The 23,547-nt window shown below is 37.7% G+C and overlaps 1 protein-coding gene across 1 annotated transcript; it reads right to left on the bottom strand.

Moving 5' to 3' along the window:
- Positions 1-8,532: 8,532 nt before the first annotated feature.
- Positions 8,533-11,248, bottom strand: LOC149499865 (uncharacterized). The gene is made up of 2 exons (XM_089738331.1): positions 10,965-11,248; positions 8,533-10,397 (listed from the first exon to the last, which is right to left on the bottom strand). Exon 2 carries the CDS (start codon positions 10,391-10,393, stop codon positions 9,083-9,085), a length of 1,311 nt encoding a protein of 436 aa, XP_089594457.1. The 5' UTR covers positions 10,394-10,397; positions 10,965-11,248; the 3' UTR covers positions 8,533-9,082.
- Between the last annotated feature and the right edge of the window lie 12,299 nt (positions 11,249-23,547).

The raw sequence follows: 23,547 nt of genomic DNA, 5'->3' as shown, positions 1-23,547 counted from the left end.
CCTCGTAGGAGACTGTGAGGTATCCTTGAATGACTCTGACCGCGATCGCGCGCTGCCGCCGTCGCAGCGCAGCGACGTTCTAGTGGGTAAGGACGTGGCACCAGACGGGTGATCCGTATAGTGCCATCGACCGCACGGGTACCGTCACCCTGCCTATTTCTGCCGTGAAGCAGTGGTGTATTTCGGTTTGAATGGTGGGGCAGCGGTTGTAGCTATGCTGAGACCTTGAAACTTGTATCTCGGGGTGGATGACGCGTTTGCGTTGTGGATATATGTGGGTCCAATAACTACATAGCACCAGGTGGGCTATGAGCTCGTTCATAGTCCACCCATCTAAGCAAAAACATTGCCACGAGTTGCCGCCGAGGCAAATTGATGGCGCGATGTCATCGACGGCCGCGAGCAACGCAGCAGCAGAGCGACGTGCCGGTAGCTGCGTAACATCGGGTGTTTTGGTAAATGAGAAAAATCTGGTGAGTCGTTTTACTTTTATTTGGAATCTGATGCCGAATGTTCTCTTGTCGAGAAATCTATTAGTAGTAGCTTCATAATTCAGGAATTTTATGCGATGGTTCTCATAAAGGGTCTGTTGTTTTGACCAAAACTGTACGGAACAAATCCTTTGCGATGATTTATTGCTTAACCATTTTAATGTCATGTACTACCCGATAGTTGTTTTAATCGGTTCAGTGAGATTGAGCATTCAGCGAAATAAGCACTTAAATCTAGTGTGTCCTTATTCGAAGCCCACACTTGCATTATTGCTGACCAAGCTCGCAATTAGCTCATGGAATTGTTCTTGACATGTTCTTGACAAGAAGTGCTAGAAGCACATATTTTTTAAATTGTTCTATCCAACGTATAAAAAGGGTGAGCCCTCTTGAGCTTTTAATAATTCGCGTGCCATACCCCGAAAAGCTTTTTACTTTAAATGATACTGAAAACAAGAGATTAACCTTGACGAGACCAGAGAGCAACCGGTTCCCCTCGTACTAATGGACAGGTAGAGCGCGTTATGAGTGTCCTAAAAGCAATGTTAACAGCGGTAGACTAGCGATACCAGATCGTGGCAAGATGTTGTAGGTGAGGTTCAGCTAGCTATTAATTGCACGATGAGTCGTGTAACGAAAGCATCGCCACTCGAGCTTTTAATCGGCAAGGTTGCAAGACCGTCGTTGATGTGTAGCGATGTAGACTGAAATTGATATTGACGAAATTCGCGAGATAGCGTATGAGAACAAAAGATTATGATAAGGCGCGATTTAATCAAACAAAGGCGAAAATTTAAAATTTTCCGGTAAGCGTACGTACAAATATGCACACGATAGGTTGAGGAGGATATCAGTAGGTCATGTACCAGTCGAAGTTGATGTTGACAATGATCCTATTGAAGATGAGTGAGCCTAAGTTGTGCTGGAAACTCTAGTAAGACTCTATCGGCCGTATTGTGTTCGACCGTACTAGTAGCTATTACGTAGTCGTAGCCCGGTAGAAATCGATGTCTCTTGAGGCAACTCAAGTAGTCCGTGGGTGCGCGGTGCGCGTTTGGCTCTGACGGAGGTCGGGGTCTGTAAATACCATCGTGTGTAGTCAGGGGGTGATGCACACGGGCGATTCACGCTGTGGATGCGCATCATGAGGGCAATTGCGATTGCTGGTCGGCGGGAGAGCCGTGGCGATAGAGAGGCTTATGTGAAGTTTCGATAATTTAATTATGCTTAATTAAATGGTTGAATGAATAAACGACGGTGGTACAAGGCTCTGATCATCCTCCGCTCTTTAATTTGCTCTAGAATTTTATTGTGATCAATTATTTCCGTATACTTGAGAATTTTCTAAGCTTTTACTATGTGTGTGTGCTTAATTCATCAAAATGTAGTGCAATCCCTAAATACGATTTTGTTGAAACTAGTGATTTAGAAGATGTAGAGTCAAAAGACCACGATACAACTAACTGATTAAAGTAAGGATTTTTGTTGTCCTATTTTGTGTGATTAGTAAAGATAAGTATTCGGTGTCATTTATAAAACTGGTAATTGAACACATCACCTAAATCGAGCGTGTGTTTTATGTTGAAGTTGGGTGCCGGATGGAGGTCCCACTTATTTGCGTCGCTCGATGGAGGTATCAAGGTTATCGTCACTCGATATAGGTGGCATGAGTTACTCTCACTAGATGGAGGTGATTGTAACGACAGTTTGTGATTGATACTGAATACTGATGAAATACTACTCACATTACTTAGTTTTGTAATGACTCTGGTTTCTAATGCTTATTGAGCGTTAATGAAATTTTTCAGTTGTATAGTGTGTCGCTAATAATTGGGTAATTAAATTATCTACTCACACAGGTTAAAGATCTTGTTGAAAGCTAACGTTATGTTTTGTAATGAAAGAATCCCAATCCTCAATCTTGAATGAATCAGGATTGGCCGAGACGAAACCTGTTTGATATTACAGAAGGTTATTTTTCTAGCAGGAGCGTCACACAGGGACGTGTGACATGTCAGAATGGCCGTGTCGTGATTAAAGACTTTTAGTAATATTAAGACGTTATTTTGACTATTATTTTAAATGATGAAATGCTGTTTTGATAAATATCACAAAATGTAGGGTAGACTCCGTAACGCCACAGTATAAAATGGCGGTACGTGGACAGAGTCGTGGCGTTCCGTGTCAGACAGTCATCCAGTCCGTATCAGACGGTCCGTCCGTCAGAGTCAATGAGTCTCTGGCAGTCAGTCAGTCTGTTGGTATGTGGCACGAAACTGTCGGTTTACCCTGTCATTGTGAAAGTTGTGTGTGTTGGGTTTCAATAATTATTATTCAAAAAGTTTTATTGACTAAACTGAGTTCAATCGAACACGAGTGATAACGGAAACTACCGCTTAACCATCCCCGCCGCGCGCCGATTTATATTTCTTACTGCTATCCTGATAGTTACTTAAAATGTTTACCAATTTATGAGAAAGTCAGTATCAACATCAGCAGTAAGATCCAGCCGTTGGCCTTTGTCTTTGTTGACGGGTCGACCATCATTAAAAGTAAGCCTGTACATTACCCCTATCCTATTTTCCTTCCTTGAACCAATTTCAGAGCCCCTGTGGACCACGGTCATAATACATAAGGCCTAGGCCACAGCATCGTCCTACCTACATCCTTTAGAGCCCCTGTGGACCACGGCGTACGAGACCGCTCAGCACCACAGCATCATTTCCATGTGAGCTCTTCATTACGCTATTTATTTTCAGAGCCTCTGTGGACCACGGTCATAAATATAAGGCCCAGGCCACAGCATCGACCTTCACAATCCTTTAGAGCCCCTGTGGACCACGGCGTACGAGACCGCTCAGCACCACAGCATCAAACCCTCATAAGCCTAAACAAAAGGCAAGAAAAAAAAAAAAAAAAAAAAGAAAAAAAAAAACATTACTTTTCAGAGCCTCTGGGGACCACGGTCAAAATGATTGACTATGACTGACTAACTTTGACCGACTTAGGCCTAGGCCCCAGCATCGTCCTAGTTCCCACTTCCATTAGAGCCCCTGTGGACCACGGCGTTCGAGACCGCTCAGCGCCACAGCATCAATCCTATCTACGAGAAATCAAATCGTGCAATTATGCGTGGAGCATTTGTATCGATATATCTACGAGTACATAAATCGTGCGAGTAAGCGTGGAGCATTACAAGCACTTCAATATCATCGCTCACCTCCCATGTACAGCATTCCTATACTTATAACAATTTTGTATAAAGCTTCTCAATCTTTATTCTGTACTACATAAGTACCACAGTGTACGCCCACTACATAAGTACCACAGTGTACGCCCACTGCATAAGTACCACAGTGTACGTTCACTACATAAGTACCACAGTGTACGTCCACTACATAAGTACCACAGTGTACGTCCACTACATAAGTACCACAGTGTACGTCCACTACATAAGTACCACAGTGTACGTCCACTACATAAGTACCACAGTGTACGTCCACTACATAAGTACCACAGTGTACGTCCACTACATAAGTACCACAGTGTACGTCCACTACATAAGTACCACAGTGTACGTCCACTACATAGTACCACAGTGTACGTCCACTACATAGTACCACAGTGTACGTCCACTACATAGTACCACAGTGTACGTCCACTACATAGTACCACAGTGTACGTCACAATATAAAACTACACAAAATAAGTTACTTTCAAAGTAACATAAAAAGGTACACAGATACCAATCTCAGAAACAGACATTCCATTGTTTCAGATGGACTCCAAGAACTCTCTGGTGATACACCATACATGGGCGGCTGGTGCAGAGCGCGCACCGCCTGTCAGTATGGCCGTGTCGGCGCAAATATGACTATTTACCTACTGATCATCAACTAATTACTCTGTGATAAGAAATTAATGTTAAACAGTTCCTTTTATTGTAATTTCAATACTTTAAAACGTGTTTGAAAAACGTGTAAACCCGCTCACGTGTTTGAAAAACGTGTAAACACGCTCACGTGTTTAAAACGTGTCAACACGCTCACGGGTACGAAGCCCCATAAATACGGCCGTGCTGTCTAGCACTGATGGATTCGTGTCCGAGCCGTTGTACTGTACGGATATCTCTGTAACGTTGTTATGCTTCTCGTGCAATATACGAAGTTCTTGTGAAGTTCTCGTGAAGTTTTGTTTCGGAAACCCAAACATGAGTTATCGTCAACAAAGCAATAACCGTGACGTCAGCAATGCTGACGTCACACTTTTTAAAAACGTTCCATCTGTATCTCCCCCGACAAATATAATTCATACTAAATATTATGAAATTATTAACGTTACATATTTATTATTAATTATTTAATATTAAAAAAAAAGAAATAAATTTAATAAAAATAATAAGTATAACTTCTTACGCGCGTACATAAGTACACGCACCCTTTTTTATGTAAGAGGCCCCGTTTTAATCAATTAACTCATAGATATATACAGTAGTATGCGCATCAATTTTCTGAATCACAGGTCATCAATAAAAAAACCTTGTGTAAAAGAATTAACTATATGTAATTACGGTGATGATGAAAATGATACTATAAATGATACTATGATACTAGTCGTCGAGGTTTGCTTTCAGTATTCTTATCAGCAAGACCTTTATTGCTGACATTCGAGAAAGCGTATTTAAGCATTCAGCAGTATTGACATACCTAAAAGTAAAATACAAGCTACAAAAATCGATCATCGAAATGATGAGCCTAAAGATACCATACTTGTTTACTTTACTTTGAACATTCAGATAATTATCATAATTGGCTCATGATTTTAGAAAAAAATTGACACTTTGTTTTAAATTTACCAGAAAGTACCTTAGTATCTAAATATTGAAAAATTTGTTAATAGACGTGATGTAATTAAATTAGATTCACTTGAAAATAAAGTAATCAAACATTTTCCAAAACGTTTAGATACTTGAAGCTTCATTGAATAATGTTATTTCGTGCCCAAAATTTTAGGAATAATATTATTTCTCAAGGAAAATCATTATTATCTAACTATGTTTTCACAGACAGTTTAATTTGTACAAGAGTGTGTAAGAGTATAGTTACGAAATTCAGAGATAAAATTTTGCCTCCAGCAACGAAATTATTTCAAGCAAATATTTTCCGAGTAATATTCTGAGGCACAAAATCGAGTTCATTACGACATTAAGGTGAGTCCGATTTGTAAATAAATTATGAAGTTTATTGGTACTTAAGGGTAGGAGGCACTGCTACAGCTTAAAGCAAGATTAAGTCGGGGAGAAGGACATCAAACGAGACTATTTTACAACACAAATCCAACCGATTCTAACGTGGGCTTTGATCTTGGATTTCACGAGAGTTTTTTCAATAACGATATAGAGATTATAATATATTTTGATATTGGTTTTCGCCAGTACTACCCCAAATTCAATCACCGTAATTTATTTTTCATGAACATATGAATTCTTTAATTTTAAATGGGTTTTTTAATATATAAACGTTTGTGCCAAAGTGATTATAGTTTTCGTCTAAAGCCGAGGAGACAAGTTAAGAATCTTACTTAGCGCAGAACGGATAAAATAACCAGAAGCGCAATGGAAACGTTCGAGGATAACAATTGAATTTGGAATTCATAATAATTTAGCGGTTCAAAACAATTCGCGAAAGGCTAACTATGCTTCGCGGGTAGTTAGCGCACTGGAACCAGTATCGCTGAAGTAAAGTGCTCGTCACACTGATTGCAGACAACAGTCTTGAGCGCTTCACAATATTATTGTAGTGCTAGTAAGTTTTGTTCTTTAGGCACACAGGTACCTAAAACATCGCGCTTCACTAGTGGAGTTGGGCAAAGGAGCATTCAGGTTTTTTATAATAGGGCCTCCCACCATGTATTCCGGTGACCTGTTTGAAATTACGGGAATCCGCTGGATGCAGGTAGCGCGGAACTGAACGGACGGTGAAAGCATCTGGCGGTCTGCGTGCTGGTGAAAATCTGATATTGCATTAGAATTACGAATTACAACACCAAATCAGAAATATAACATTATTGTGTCCCAGGTACAGACACAGGCCTAGAGAGAGAGAGAGGGAGAGAGAGAGAAAGAGAGAGAGAGAATAAATTTAACGGTAGGCAGCGGCTTGGCTCTGCCCCTGGCATTGCTGAAGTCCATGGGCGACGGTTACCACTCACCATCAGGTGGGCCGTATGCTCGTCTGCCTACAAGGGCAATAAAAAAAATTAAAAAAAAAAATACACTTTATTGCACACCAAAACACAATTTACATTCAAAAAACAATCAAAAAGCAGATACATTTGTACAATAGGCGGTCTTGTCGCTAAAAGCGATCTCTTCCAGACAACCGTTTAATTTACAAAAATTCCGGAAAATATAAAAATATAGCAGGTATGTTGCGGTGTACTATAGTGCGGTTTAGGTAGGTTACAATTTAAATTGGTAGACTTTTCTATTATAGTAATGCTATATTTCATTATTTACTGTGAACGCAGGTGTATAGTGGCCTGTGGCTTACAAATTTTTATACGCTTTTTGTTTGAAATGTGGCAGGCTGCTTATTGTAGGCGAACGAGTAGTTACCGGTTACTTGGAATAGTTGCGAACACAACCAAGTTTCCCCATAAATAACGTTTTAATGTGTGTCGTGCTATTCAATAGCTGAAATACGTGCCGCATATGCCGCATACTCAATTCAAAACAGGACTCTTAAATATTATTTAAGGTATTAATTGACTTGACATCTTGTGATTAGTTTTATGTATGTCCGCAAACAGATAAATATAAAATGATTTAAGAATTTTCAAATCATGAAATTCTAAAATATTATTAAGGCAAACCCTTTTATATAGTCGTTATCTTTCATTGTCCTGATTGGAAATAAATTCGATAAAATTACACATAGATACAGGAATTGTTGCCGATGAAACTTTACTAAAATCACTGAAGATCGACAAAAAAATTTTTTTAATACCCTACTGCCCTATATACCCCGATGAATTCACGAGAATCCATTTTCCCGTGAAATCAGAACGAAAGCTCAGTCGCTAATTGCTCGTCGACGGCTCACAATATCGCGACTGCATTTAAAAGGCGTCGTAACTTTAAAACAGATTATTAATTGTAATGAAGGAACGATAAATTTAGCGGCTCATTTGAGCGAATGAATGGCTCCCTAATAGAGTGGGAGCTGTCGCCGGCTACCCACAAAAGAAAAGCAGGAGAAAACCGTTTTCTTTGTTCATAGTAAATCGAGTACTGGAGTCGTTTGTCGACCTTATATCACCCTGATTCGACGTTTATGGCCGACCTGCAGCTTCTTACTGTCGATTCGGAACATATACTTTGTTGCCCTTGTTCCGCTAAAAGGGTGAGCGTATTAGCGTTAATGTTTTATCTAATATGCCCATTTTAGGGTGTCCTTCGTGTTTCAAGTCATTCAGTTACGATGGGCAAATAAGATCTTACGTTGAAATAACCACTTATTCGTTTTAAAGTTAGAATTTTTTGGGCAAGTTTTTTTAAAAACCTGTGCTTGTGTGTGATTAAAAGTGATTAAATTCTGGGCCTTGCTAGACCGTTAAACTTATACAATGTGATGTACAGTTTCCAACACCTTTTTGAATCCGAATGGGTAAGATAAATCATCAGTGTACCAAATTAAAACATTTTCTTTAGGTGTTGAAAATTATTTCTGCCATTCTTAGTGGGGATGTACGATGCAGGGATGTAATTAGTTTGTAATTATGAGTTCAATCTTGTCAAAGACTTAGTTCTACCTAATATTCTATTCTAAATATCTTCTATTCTATCAAGATCTTGATTTATCTCCGTATTATCGCGTGCATCTAATTTTAGACTTACTTCCGTTCCAAAGACCAGTTAATTGTTTCCTATACATTGCTTTCCCGGTATACACGTAGTGGTGTAAAATCCAGAGTAACCATCAAAATAGTTGTAGCTGGGTCATACACAAAACAAGGTAAAATTTTTGGAAAAAAGAACATCGTTCGTATTTTTACAAAATCAGTTTCATTTATTAGTTATTAATCATAGTATCTAAATTATAATATAAAACGAGATCGTTTTTCAGGTTTTGATGAAATAGAGGGTTTTTAATTTTTTTCTTGACCACAGAAGGGACAGACTCGTACAGAAAAGAATCAAAATTGAAAAAATATACTTATGTCTAAACAGTAGTTTATTAATATTAAAATAAAAAACACTTTAAAAATTTTCTTCATCGCTATAATCAAAAAGCGACTGACACTTAACTTTTTTTGGGGATGGAATTGAGTCCTCCGTGTCGCTGGTATCAAAGAATGTATGGAATCTGGATTTTTTGGGGGTTGCTGAGTCATCTGAGTCAGTATATACTATATTTTGCTTCCGTGGGGTTAGTGGTTGACGGACTATTCTCGTTGTTAATTCAGGAGACGGTGTGTTTAAAAACGATTCGAGCGGAGATGGTGTTCTTGGTCCAGTGACGGTTGACGCTGATGCAGTACCAATAGAAGATACTGGTCTGGGGGTACCCGTCCTTGATAAAATATATCAACTATATATCAACAGAATAATAAACGCAAGTGTGTAACGAGAGTTGTGATTTGGATCCACCAAAGTGGGCTGACTGAACTTCTGATCCATATTTGCAGGAATAATTTTCTGAAAAATCAATATGCAGTAAACTTTGTGATGGCGATAAGTTTTGTTTAATATATCGAATAGCCTTGTATTGGTTCATTATATTTGCAAGATGTTGCATAAATGTCGACAAACTTATATTAAATTTATTAACAAGTAATTGATGAGAAGTTCTGACGCATTCTTTGAGTGTTTTTTGACATAATTTTTCATTGCCTTTAATTATTTGGGGCACTTTCTTAGTGACCCATCTTTGGTAAAGAATCGTGTCATTCCCATTGATGACCGTATAGTCCAAAGTTTTTTCAAAACATAGGGTACATGTTCGTTCAAGACAAGAAACCCTCAGAATGTTATCACAGCAAAGCGACCTGGCAACATCAGTGGCGTTAGAAAATGATATTATCTTAGCTTGATGTAGAGCGCTAGCAATGTAATCGTTATTGGCATGTTGACGACACAAACAGGTATTTCTAGAAGTTGTTTTAGGAAATATCACCCAAAAAGGACGATGTCTACGAAATGTCTCATATGATATGTTTAAACCCGTCTTATTGTTAAATATCTTGTGTAGATTGAGAATTGTGTCATTCAACAGACGTATTTGCTTTTTTACTTTACGTCGTGTGATAGTCTCTTTTTTGCCTGCTGTGAGTCTACTATGCTCATCGTCAATAAAAAAGTCATGTATTTTTCGTTTGATTAGTACAGTGCTACCTCGTTTCTGTCCTTTTTTAATTCTGTGTAGACGCATTCTGTATTTAGCTAGCTTTCGTTCTAAAACAATTAATCTATTTATTAAATATTCATTTTTAGCCTTCAATCTTCGTTTATTCCGTGCAGCTACTGCTTTTCCTGACCGAATTCGTGAAAAAGATGAACTTGAAGATGATGGTTGTGGACTTGAAGGGGGTGTATTTTCGTGTAACATTTGCTCAGTCGTTCTTTTTATTTTCTCTTTCTCACGTCTAAGTTTTGCTTTCTCTCGCCACATTTTCCGTAATTGTCGCTGGTCTCGGGGTTTCAAGTTTTTAATGGTCTTAATCAGCCCCTCTTCTTTTTTACGATGATACCTTTCTCGGTCCTTTTTGCGTCTTTCTTCAAGAGCAACAGAATCTAACTTTGATCTAGCTCTGCGCATACTTAGTTTTTTTTGCTCACGCCTACGTTTTTTCTTTTGTTCTTCACTCAGTTGTAACCTAGATCTACTTGAACGTGGCATCATGTAGCTGGAACAAATTAAACTATATTTACTTCTACCTACCATACCATGCAATAGATACAAATAAGCCAAACCCTTTTAGTTTATACGCAAGAAGCGTGTCTTGGAGCAGAGGTCTAGCAGGGGATATAAATCGGCTACCGATGATACACAATGCACATTGTTCACGTTTACAAACAAGCTGCTGAATCAGTTGGAAAACTTAAGAACGATTTTCTGTGGACACTTTCTTTCGTGTAGGCATTGGCCAAAATACAAGACAACCTCTTTTAAAATTCATGTTATGTAGATTTAATAGCATGCACGACCAAAGGAGTCAACGTCATCTAGTTAAGAGATAAGTAAGACAGTGTTTTAGTTTTGAAATCAATAATGTGATATTTTCTGCAGACATTGTCTTTCGCGTGGACATTCAAGTCCACATAAAAGGGGTCCACAGAAAGGACATTCAATAAAAAAATCACAATGCTCTTTTAGTTTTTAAGGTTAGAAAATAAGACACAAACATTTCCGAAATTACTCCATGAACGGCCATACGGCTACGTGATAATTGTTGAAATCAATAATTACTTACCGAAATATATCAGGAACAGAAAAGTTCTACCGATCTTTTACGAAATCACCACTGAATTTATAAAAAATATTCCGAACGATCGCCAACGCTCAGTAGCTGTATCCAAAATGGCCAATGCTAGCTTTATAATGTGGCCAGTATAAAAAAAACGTGATGAGTAGTACTTTTAGTAGATATTGATTTTTTTGGCGAAATTTTAAGTCCACAGAAGTGATGCGGTTGCGTGTAACTAAATGTTTATTTAAAATTTTATTATAAATTAATCTATTTATAATAATTATATGCATATTTTTAAATATTTGACATATATACTAAAGATATATTTGCGTTTTATTATACGATAACTCTCACCAAACAACAATAAATGATATCGAAATGTAGCAACTGCCTTTGCGAACAGTCCACAGAAAGGGATAATAGGAAACTAAAAAATAAGTTACAAAGGTAATTTAATAATTTTTTGCTTGATTATCATTTGTATTTAAAATGGTAACTGTAATTCATGTCCCGATATAATTTAATTTGAATAAAATCCATTCTTTTTAAACAACATACACCCTGAACTTATGTATGTGTATGACCCAGCTATAATAAAAGCACTCGCTAGTAATAGCTCAGCCATGTAAGCCAATATTTGTGTTTAGAAATTGGTTCTCTTCTTTTAATACTATCTAGTTCTTTTAAAAGTAGATCTTTTAAAAGTAGATCTTTTAAAACTTGTGGTGCCAGACAAAAAATAGAATGCTCATTAAGGTCATTGACCTCACTGTGACTATAGAGCGGTCGTTCAAGAGATAAGTTTTGTTCTTAATAAATACACGCATTTCGATCATCTTTAAAATAAAGGGTCTTCCAATAAGATATATTTTTTTTATCTTTTTATTTGTTTTATTATTGCCCTTGTAGGGAGGGAGACGAGCATACGACCCACCTAGTGGTGATTGGTTACCATCCCTGATGGACATCAACAATGTCAATGTCATAGCCAAACTGCTGCCTACCACTGAGCATCCTCCGTAAGTCTTGTTTTAAGAAGTTCTCGCTCGTTGAAAAGTTCTACGTCATTTTATTGGTCTGTTATCCTAATGTTTTACATAAGTCTTGCATATAATTTTTAATCTTACTAGATATGTATTGTATGGCTTTAATATAAATCTATATCTATACTAGTCTATACTAATATTATAAGTAGGAAAGATTTGTTTGTTTGTATTGAATAAGCTCCCAAACTACTTAACCGATTTGAAAAACTCTATTACTGTTTGGAAGCTACACTATTCCCGAGTAATATAGGCTATAATCTTTTTTGAAAAAAGTTAGGAATCTTTACTAAATCTCCAAAAATGTAACCCAAGATGTAAAAAAATTACCTAAAATAATCTATACATCGCGTGCCCTGCGAAAACTATTGATAGAATAAAATAATGTACTGCGACTTTGTAGAAAACATTATTAATTACAAAAATTGTCGCAACAGCATATGTCTAACTAATGTAGTTATGCTGCAATAAGTGTTCTTTTATTTAAAAAAATAAAACAACGTCAAATATCGTTGAAATTTTTGTTAAACACCCGAGCCGAGCCGGAGTGGGCCGCTATTGATTAATAAAATACTCAAACACGTAATTATTATAATGCACTTAACACATAGTTACATTAAACGAACTCCAGTGATGTATGAAGTGAATATTTTTATCGATACAATCGATCCGCGCTACCGGACCGGGCGCGTCAGGAAGGTCATTTATCATAGTTATCTCACTCGCTGCCCGCATTGTTTGGGTGCATCCGACATTTCTAACGTGGTAGGTACCTACTGAAAATATCTTTCGAATTTTCTCCACTACGAACAGGATTGCTTTTAAAATTCATATCGAAATTTAATTCGTGTTTCCCGAGCGCTATGACATGTTCTTCTTCAAACGAGGCCTGTGGCGAGTATTAAGCGGTAGGCAGCGGCTTGGCTCTGCCCCTGGCATTGCTGAAGTCCATGGGCGACCATCAGGTAGGCCGTATGCTCGTCTGCCTACAAGGGCAATAAAAAAAATTCAATTGTGCATTTAACATTTGTGTAATTTGTGGTACAGACACGTAGTTGCTAATTGGAAGAAAAAAAAAAGCGTCAGATCCTCACCACTCTTGATTCTACCATCCACGATGCTCTTCGAGTAGCCGAAGACAAGATAAGACGGCACAGCATCGTGAGGAAAAAAGTTAAAGATGGGCGTTGTCACGATCCTCACGTATAAGGAGCACGACTGACGGATCACGTACCACGAACCTACTTATTTCTATTCCAAAATTATATATACCAGTTTGAAAAGTGGTGCAACCATTTGAAAATTAATAGAATGATTGAGATATTTTTAGCTTTAGATGGTAGGACGAGCTCTCGGTTTGGGAGTAGCGGAGTAGCTGTTGTACCAAAAATATTGAGACTTGGTTCTCAAAATGAGCGTACTAGTTGAGTGGACGATCTCACGATCTAGCTGGTGTTAAGTTGCCACCAAAGCTCATAGACATGTAGAGCGTAAATGCCGCCTCACCCTTAGTCATGAATGAAATCACCCTTAGACATGAGTTCTAAGGTCTGTTTTTTTCTTTTTGTTTTTTTTTCTTAGATGGGTGGACAAGCTCATAGCTCAGGTGGAAAGCACTTGGAAAATGGGGTTAGGAGTTTTCTACAGTACAGCGGCTGCCCCACCCTTCAAACCGAAACGCATTACTGCTTCACGGCAGAAATAAGTAAGGTGGTGGTACCTGTGGTGTGGTGTTGGATGGGCTCACAAGACTTCCTGGTGGTAGTACAATTTTCGAATCCTGAAATCAGCCAATGAATGCGAATAAAAAGATGAGTCTGCCTATCTATAGATTAATAGAATAAGCCTTAAAATTATATTTGAATTACAAATATAAAACGAATTTACTGTCTTTATCTAGAGGAACTAACATTAAAAGAGGACTAATTTGATAAAATCGTTTTGGGAACAAAAAACGTGATCAGCGCTCCGTTCGAGCCCATACCCCAAAAGGGAAAGTTCCTTTTTCTTATCGTTTATTAGTTTTTGTTGGCGAAGTAAAGTCTCTGTCATCGGCCCGTAAATGGTGTACCTACCTACCTTTGTTCTTCTAATTTAGTTTTCGAACGAACTGACACAAAAAGACTTTATCTGCACTTAATAAGTTTTTTGTGTGGATAATAATTTGATCGTAATTAGCAGAGGTTTTTTGAATTATTTTTATCGCGTTCAATGGATTAACAAGTTCACGGCTCGCTTAGCATAAATTCGTTATCGAAATCCGGAGACATAATAGCGTTGATTCCATCACCCAGATAAAGATATGAAGTCAAATTTTTAACCTCACTGTACAACGTCTGTCTCAAATTGGAAAATCAAATCAAATCAAACTTAGCTAATAGCTAAAACACGGCTTACAAAGTTATTTTATAGAACAGCGTGTTTCTACCAGGCCGGCGTGCAAATATTATTCTAAAATATTTACATTAAATGCAGTCAGTAAATATATTGATTAATTAAAATACCAAACAATAAAATAAATTAATTGTATAAGAATTAGTTATTTATGTCATAAAACGAAAACAAAGAACAGAAAGAAGTGAATTTAAAATTAACATAATGATTTATTATTTAAAAAATCGTTATCTGTATAGTAACATCTTAAGGTTAATAATTTTTTTAAGTTTTTTAACATATTATTACTGCTTCGCGACAGATACAGGCAGGATTGTGCTACCTACCCGTATTCCTTCTGATTAGTCGTCAGACACTTAATAGCATGCGTTGGATAGGATTCGTTTGTTTTGAAACTATCTCTTACGCTTAATAATAATAATAATATAACTCTTTATTTATATAACACCTTAATATGTACAGAGTAAACTAATAAAACAAAAGTCGGTGATATAAATCGGCGGCCTTATCGCTGAAAGCGATCTCTTCCAGGCAACCTTGCAGGGAGAGGAATAAGTTAACTGGACGGTGCTATATATTAATAAACTTACATAAAAATATATACTTAAATACACATGTGAAAAATAAATACCATATAAGATAAACTTACATACGATTAAATACAAATAAATACTAAAAATATACAAGATAAAATACAAAAGATAAAATACAATTACGCTTAGTCAAGGATATAGCTTTTAATATATATTTTTTATTATTATTGCTGAGATGGGTGGACGTGCACACAGCCCACCTGGTGTTAAGAGGTTACTAGAGCCCATAGACATCTACAACGTAAATGCGCCATCCACCTCGAGATATAAGTTCTAAGGTCTCAGTATAGTTACAACGGCTACCCCACCCTTCAAACCGAAACGCATTACTGCTTCACGGCAGAAATAGGCGGGGTGGTGGTACCTACCCGCGCGGACTCAAAAGAGATCCTACCACCAGTAAGGATAAAATAAGTATAAATATTCACATAATATATAACGTATTCAAAATTTATTTGTATTCAATGCTTTCAAAGGTTTTGTCTACCACATACATCGATCATGCTTACAAAAATAAAGATAATAAGTTTTAAGCGCGATTAAGACAATTTCAACTTTAAATAAGGTACAAAAACAACTGCTATTTTTCTTTAGTTTGAATATCCTTATTAAAAAAAAATCGTTAAAAAACGGACCTTCATAAGCTCAAGCGTTTCGATGTATTTTAAAAGGATTGCTTCTACACTTTAAAGTGAAATGCGTGACATTTTTGCATCACAAATACGTAAATAAGCAATTTAGGAACAATAGTTTTTTGTTTCTTTATTTCTTCTACTACTTGTTTTTTTATTATTATTTCCAAAAGCAGAGACATCGTAATTCCACGAAAAATGAAATTACGCTCTGATCCAGATATCTCATTTCCTGAAAACAATGTAAGAAAACGTCCTGCGACATCCAAAGAGACAACTAAAAGGAAATCATGAATCATCGCCGTGAAACATTCTCATACAAGGCAATGGAACCGGAACTACGCTGAAATGTTCCATCATCCAGCCAGGTCGCTTCCGGTGCCGGATATGAACCTGTATCGTCATGACTGCCCTCGTCACTTTAACGATCTTTCTACTAAGAGCTTGTTCAGCTTGTTCAGAGCCACTAACGGGGTACATAAGGCTTTAACAGTTACGTGACTTTAAAAAGGTATTTCCTTTTCAATCTTGGATGAGTGGAAAGCACTTGGAGAATGGGGTTAGGGGTTTTCGATCTCACTATAAACTCTCAAACACCTCCTCTCCGACTCCATGTTCACCTTTGTGACACCGAAATCAGGACAGCGTTACTTTACAGACAAATTAATATCTCTATATATGGAAAGTGTTATTTATTTTACTGTAGGTGACCTCACTTAGCTAATTACAATCTATATGTCACTACCCAGCTTGAAACGCGAAGTAGGAGTCCCAATTGTATTCTATAACAACTATATCCTAAATAGAATCCGCGATCCTAAGTATCTAGACTTCATTTTGTGGTGTAATATTTCCATGCCTGCTCCTGCTTATATTCTAAAAATTCGGAGATTCTCTTGTAGCTGTCTTGTTCAAGAATTTTCACTTACTGTCTTACTTCTCACCAAACTAACCATATCTTTCGTCCATCGTTTGTTTCTCCGCTAAATTTCTATATCTAGCTCGAGTCGAGCCTAATGAAAATTATTACATAAAAATACTTTTTTTCGGTGTACATATTACCGTTTTCCTTTCTCGTTCGTAACTTATATTTAAAAATTACTAATAAATGTTATAGCATTTTCCTAATTTACTTATCCTGGAAACGACAAAATTGACTACGTCGAAGACTAAGGAAGCCGTGTCGTCAACAAGCTAAATTATCCGGAAATAGAAAACCGCGAATCAAAGGTTACATACACAAAACAAACAATTCATTCATCGTCTGAAAGGAATAGATCTTCAGAGATGTTTGCTCCGACGCGAAATAAAACTCCGAATATGTTCAAAAAGTGTAAACACGTCGTGACTTTGAATGCGTCTCGACAAATGTGTTTTTTCAGTCGTCGAGATCGAAATCTAACACAAAATGCTGTCGAGTACATCCCAACGGACGGCAAAAAAACTCTTTCGCCCAGTTCGTATTTTACACACTGAACACCCATATGTCTTACTAAAGCCGATTTTTATGACATCTCAAAGCAGATGCTCTGAGGTACAGATTAATCTACACAAAGAAGCAATGACTAGAAATACGTTTACACAAATATTTTTCGGTCGCTTTTATTGAGGGTTTATGCAATGAAGATATTTGTAAAGCTTTCTTGTCACTATAAATTTTAACAGAAATATTGCAATTTGTACGAAGCTCTTATGTATAGACGTTTTTTAATCACGAAACGGTAAACTTTTTTTTATTTCAATGTTGGGTTACAGCTTGGGTTGGGTTGGGTAGCTCACAGCCCACCTGGCGTTAAGTGATTACTGGAGCCCATAGACATCTACAACCGAAACGCCGCGACCCACCTTGAGATACGAGTTCTAAAGTCTCAGTATAGTTACAACGGCTGCCCCGTCCTTCAAACCGAAACGCATTACTGCTTCACGGCAGAAATGGGCAGGGTGGTGGTACTTACCCGTGCGGCTCACAAGAGGTCCTACCACCAGTAATGCTTGTGCAACGCTTGTAAGTGTTTCTGATTTAATTGTTTAAGTGTTTAAATGCCTATATTAGCTTAACTGGTACGATGTATCTGCGTAAACGAATTTTTTAACTTCATTTTCAATAAATTCAAAACGTCCGCTCAATGTAAAAATAAGCACAGATACCGAGGACTTGTTTAATTTAATTACGGATTAAGCGTGACTTATTCAAAACAAAATAAATATCTTACTTTAAGAATAATAATAAAACGGTATTTGTTAGTTTATAAGTAAAATTGTATGTTAAAGTTATTGTTATGTGTGTGTCGAGCACTTGAACAATAAGGTATTATAAATGGTGGTAGGACCTCATGTAACTCCTCAAGGGCAGGTACTACCGCCTTGCCCATTTCTGCCGTGATGCAGTAAGCAGTTTTGGTTTGAAGGGTGGGACAGCCGTTGTACTGTTAAAACTGATATCTTAGAACTCATCTCTCAAGGTGGGTGGCGGCATTTACGTTGTAGATTTCTCCGGGCTTCGGTAACTACTTAACACCATGTGGGCCGTGAGGTCCTCCACTCAACTTAGCAATAAATAAAAAGCAATATCATTTTTTTACGAAGAAAACACTTAAATATAGGCACATACATTTTAGCAATACTATTTTAATGCACAACTGGTAAATCTATACTAATAAATTGTTTGTTTGTTTGTATTGAATAGGCTTCGAAACTACTGAACCGATTTGAAAAATTCTTTCACTGTTTGGAAGCTACACTATTCCCGAGTGACATAGGCCATAATCTTTTTTTGAAATAATTAGAGATCCTTACTAAAACTCCAATAATGTAACCCAAGGTGTAAAAAAATTACCTAAAATATTCTTTACATCGCGTGCCCTGCGAAAACTATTAATGATAGAATAAAATAATCTACTGCGACTTTGTAGAACACATTATTATTTACAAAAAGTGTCCCGACAGCATAATAATATGTCTAACTATTATAATATAGTTATGCCGCAATAAGTGTTCTTTTTTATTTAAAAAATAAAACACTGCCAAATAATCGTTGAAATTTTTGATAAAGACCCAAGCGGAGCCGGAGCGGGCCGCTAGTCATACATAAGTATAAACGTTAATAGCTATTTAGATGAAAGAACAGACCAATCATTTTTTTTTGTACTTTAAAGTATTCTATTTTATTAAACGACTTCGAATCAATTTCGTCTTTGAATTATTTATTTACTAGACAAATTTGGAATTGTGAAAATAAAATGTTAAAGTTGAATAATAAAAATAAATTATACGTGCAGCCTGGCTAGGGCTGATGTTTATAAAATTATAATCATTTCTTTGAGTTCGAGTCGATGAAATAATGAAATAAATAAAAAATGTGATCAATACCGCAAGCTCAATAACATATTAATAAGCAATTTAATTATTTTATCGCATAAAATGAGTCTACACGGATAGTGGCACCGATTATATTGAGCTCCTTATTTCTGTCGCGTAGCATTCATCTGATACGATTAGATTCTGATTAGATATTGTCTAAGATATCTTATTGACTGTAAATATAATATAATAGCAAATTTGTACTAAAGACTAGAAAGAAAGAAGAAGAAAAGAAAGAATACTACTGTTATATTGTACGTAAGTCAAGCTATAGTCACTGAGCGAACTACCTATTATGTTATACCAGATATAACATTAATAAACAGGATATTTTTTTTCGAAATTTTTCAAAATTCCTTATTTATAAGGCGAAATACCTCAAGGGCACAATACACCAATTCATCAAAAATTTGATAAGGTCCGGAATTTATATTGTTAAGTCCAAATAAAGTAATTGATATATGTAGCTATTATGGCAAACCGTGAGGGAGGCCTATGTCCAGCACGGGACGACCGCGGGTTGAAAAAAATAAATAATACGTAGCTAGTAACAGATTTTTTGATGGCCAAAATACCATTTATATCATAACCCAAAACCTCGCACAACTCACTATAGTACACGGGGCTCATACGCGTGTACAACAGTTTTAAAAGTCCGGTGAAAGCTGTGCGCGTTAGAGATAAAAATAATAACAAAGTCGCCTCGTGTAAAACAGAAAAGAAAAAACGGTTAAAATTTTTGGACCTGGTCCACGAGAATACTCTCATATGGCTTATTGATTTAACTATCATTGTTCCGACCGTCGTGTCGGGGCACGGTTTGATAAACTTTCACCAATATCTTCAAAAACTTTCGCATTTCTCTAGCTTAAGGGCCCGGTGCAGAAAGCCGTCATTCTTAACATGCAACATATATTTGTTTCTTTTCCTACCTATGCTGATAGCCTTGAGAGGCTATGTCGCCTTCTCCTTGACATAAGGGTGCGCTCATGTGGCTCTAACCGGGAGTGTTGCCAACACTGGCTTTAACAAGAGTAGTGCTTCGCAGAATCTACCACCGGATCGGAAACGCGACCCACTGAGAAGACTCGGCGAGAAACTCATTGGGCTGCCACGTATCGCTCTCGCTCTGTAGCCCTAACTGCTGGTAGTATATCTACTGGTAATCATATCGTAGACACAACTTAGAGACGTAGAATTTTTATGATTGCTTTATGATATTGTACAATTCGTTATATTTTAAATATTTGAATCGTAAATAATAACAGCGATGTCAGAAGATAACAAAAACACGACCTTGTACCTCAAACCTTTGGTAATTTGCCTCAATTTTTGTTTTATGTCCTTTACGAGCATACAACACATCTGATGGTAAGTGGTTACAGTGGCTCATGAAAGTCAGCAATGCCAGAGGCACAGCCAAGTTACTATATATATTATAATAAATTTTGTCCGCGCAGGTAGGTACCACCGCCCTGCCTATTTCTGCCGCGAAGCAGTAATGCGTTTCGGTTTGAAGGACGGGGCAGCCGTTGTAACTATACTAGGACCTTAGAACTTATATCTCAAGGTGGGTGGCGCATTTACATTGTAGATGTCTATAGGTTCCAGTAACCACTTAACACCAGGTGGGCTGTGAGATCGTCCACCCATATAAGTAATAAAAAAAAAAAAGCATAACACCACTTCTTAGTGTACGATGATGTTTGGTTTATAAGCTGAATTTTCATACAGTAATTTCTATAGAGTTTCCAATTGGACTGACCGGAAAAAAAACAGCTTTGCTGCTTTGAAAATCTCAAGTTATTAGTATAGGAGAGTGAGGGCGAAAAGCTGACACCAAGATGCTCTGAGGCATCGGAAATCAGCTGCGACGACAACGACGGCTTGGACAAGAATGAAACACGGCTTCGGTAACCGCTATAACCAACTAGGGTAAGCTCGTTCACTTATACTTCTTCTTCTTCATCGCTTTCTTCAATACTGAAGGTCGTGTCCATGAAACTTGACTGTGGCCTGTCAGCTTTTGTCAGCTTCTCGTAGGGCGGCTAAAGAGCTTTAAAAAAACTTTTTGACGTGACAACGTCTTATAATTCGATGGAGCCGGCTGCACGCACGAAAAAACATGACTCATGCGGCGTTACCTCGCGCGCAACAAGCGACCAAGAGGCACAATCGGCCTCCGCGTTCGGCAGCGTTCGACATCTGTCTCTCTCCTACTTGAGTGAGCGATGCATCCGCGTGGACAGCTGCTATACAATAATACAATTACATGTTTTCATCAAGTATGAAGTTCAGTGAAAAGTGAATGTGGTGTCAATTGTTTATAGCAACGAAAATTGCGATAATTGAAAAATGAAACCATTCCATCAGTATTTTCTTATGACGTTGTCACGTTCAACTATCGTCAGTAAACCGACTTTACAGAAAACCGATTTTTACTTTAACAAAAGCTCTTAAATAAAATGTGATAGCTTATAATGCTATTATTCTGTACGAGTATACATAATTAGGTAAAAACACATACAATTTTTTAAATTCGTATTTCGACCACAGGTAACCCTAAAAGCGTGGTCGTTCATTGAACAAAATCAATTTGCATAGAAATGGAAAACATACTTCATTGGCGATGGAGCACCGCATTATTCAGGTGTATGACCTAAAGATGTGAAGTAATCGACTCGGTAATTTAAATTTAGAATGACTTCCCCATTTGAAATCGTAGCAAAATAGTCGTAACTGATCATAGAGCATGAAAGCAGCACAGGTCTCCAATTATTCGCTTGTCTGTTTAATCATGGGTTACGTAATTGAAGTTATGGTTGAAGTTTATACATTTCCTTCAAACCGGAATTCCGTTATATATAGGTAGTTGCCTCAGTAACTCAGTGCTTAATTGCTCGTGACTGTATAATATAATTGAAGGCGAGAGAGAGAGAGAGTGAGACCCCCTTCCTGGTTGAGCTTTTGCTCGCCCACCTGTCCTGGTGAAACTGGAAAGGCCTCTGGGCAACCAGTAATCTCACATACACAAAAAAAGAGAGAGAGAAAAAGAAAGGAGTCGTCTACGGGGGCACCGAACGGGCTTTGGGGCGACCCCCACTATCCACGCGTAGGCTCCGAATCATTAATAGGCAGAGACGAGACGCTGCCATCCTATCTCTATATATGCTTATATATATAGAGATAGGATGGCAACGTCTCGTCAATTGGCAAAATGGATTAACACTTAAATATAATAAGTGTTGGTGTGATTGCAGACTCCATCGGCAGCTCCATTTTTGGTTCGTCCTTCGGTCTTCCTTCGTTCTTCCGAGAGAAACAGAGAAAGAAAGAGAGAGAGATAGAGAAAGAAAGATTGGACCTTAAATCTCAAGATGAGTGGCAGCATTCACTTTGCGATTCTTATGAGGTCTATGAACTCCAAAAACCATTTAACAACAGAAGGGTCGTGAGCTCATTAACACATCGCTGTCCTAATAAATACTCATCTATATAAATAATCGAAAAACATCATACGGAATTTAAATAAATAAAAAGCTCGATTTCAGCAAAATAAAATGAAAAAACATTATCAAAGTAGTTGGTGTCAATAAAACGTGCGTTTATAGGTTTTTTTCAAAAACATTCACTAAAAAATACAGTCGAATGTACAACCTCCTCTTTTTTTGAATCGGACTAAAAACCGAAACAATCACACCTATCAAGAAGTAAAATCAAGATCCATGAACAATAAATATTGTTGAAACACGTGCCTCTTTTAGGGTTCCGCTCACGAAGTTCCGTGAACGTCTCAAGTCGAACCGCGGGCCGATCCCGAGTCCGCGCTAACAGAAAACGGATAAAGGTGACCACAGCGGAAATCCGAGCATGAACATACCAGGGTCTTACTGTGTCACAGTAGGTCAGGTCTGTTTGTACTGTAGAACAAAAGATCACCCTTTGGCGCTTTCAAAGCGAAATCATTTTTGTCCCATACCATCTAGTTCTAAAAAGTAAAGTATAACACCATTTTTTGTTTTATAAATTTATTTTTGGATGTCTGGATGACCTCACATCCCACCTGGTGTAAGGGTGGAGTCCATAGACATCTACAACGTAAATGCGCCACCCACCTTGAGATTTAAGTTCTAAGGTCTCAAGTATAGGTACAACGGCGGCCCTACCCTTCAAATCGAAACGCATTACTGCTTCACGGTAGAAATAGGCAGGGTGGTGGTACCTACCCGTGCGGACTACCAAGAGGTCCTACCACCAGTAAAAATGAGTGGGCAACCTCACGGCCCATCACCGCCCACTTCGGGTTAAGGTTGCGACATAACTGGCTTGGTTGTAGCTTTTTGGTGGTAGCTACACGTGCTTATCAGGAATCAAAATATAATATCCTAAATAGTTAAAAAAGACATACTGAACAATCGTACTATAAAAAATTAGACGCAAATTGTGGATTCTCGTGTCCGAAAATATTAGTTCGTCGCCAACCAAAGTTTTGGCTAAATTAGGACGCCGAGCTCGCGACCTACTGCACGATTCACTGTGCTGTGGCGTAGGTAAGTACGCAGTG

This window comes from Bombyx mandarina, chromosome 25 (assembly GCF_030267445.1).
Source record: "Bombyx mandarina strain Sakado chromosome 25, ASM3026744v2".
Lineage (NCBI taxonomy): Eukaryota > Metazoa > Arthropoda > Insecta > Lepidoptera > Bombycidae > Bombyx > Bombyx mandarina.
Note: the sequence above shows the minus strand (reverse complement) of the source record. Positions and strands in the feature narration are given on the sequence as shown.

Coding starts and splice junctions, on each gene's coding strand:
- LOC149499865 (XM_089738331.1), bottom strand. CDS start 10,393: ATGATGCCACGTTCAAGTAGATCTAGGTTACAACTGAGTGAAGAACAA.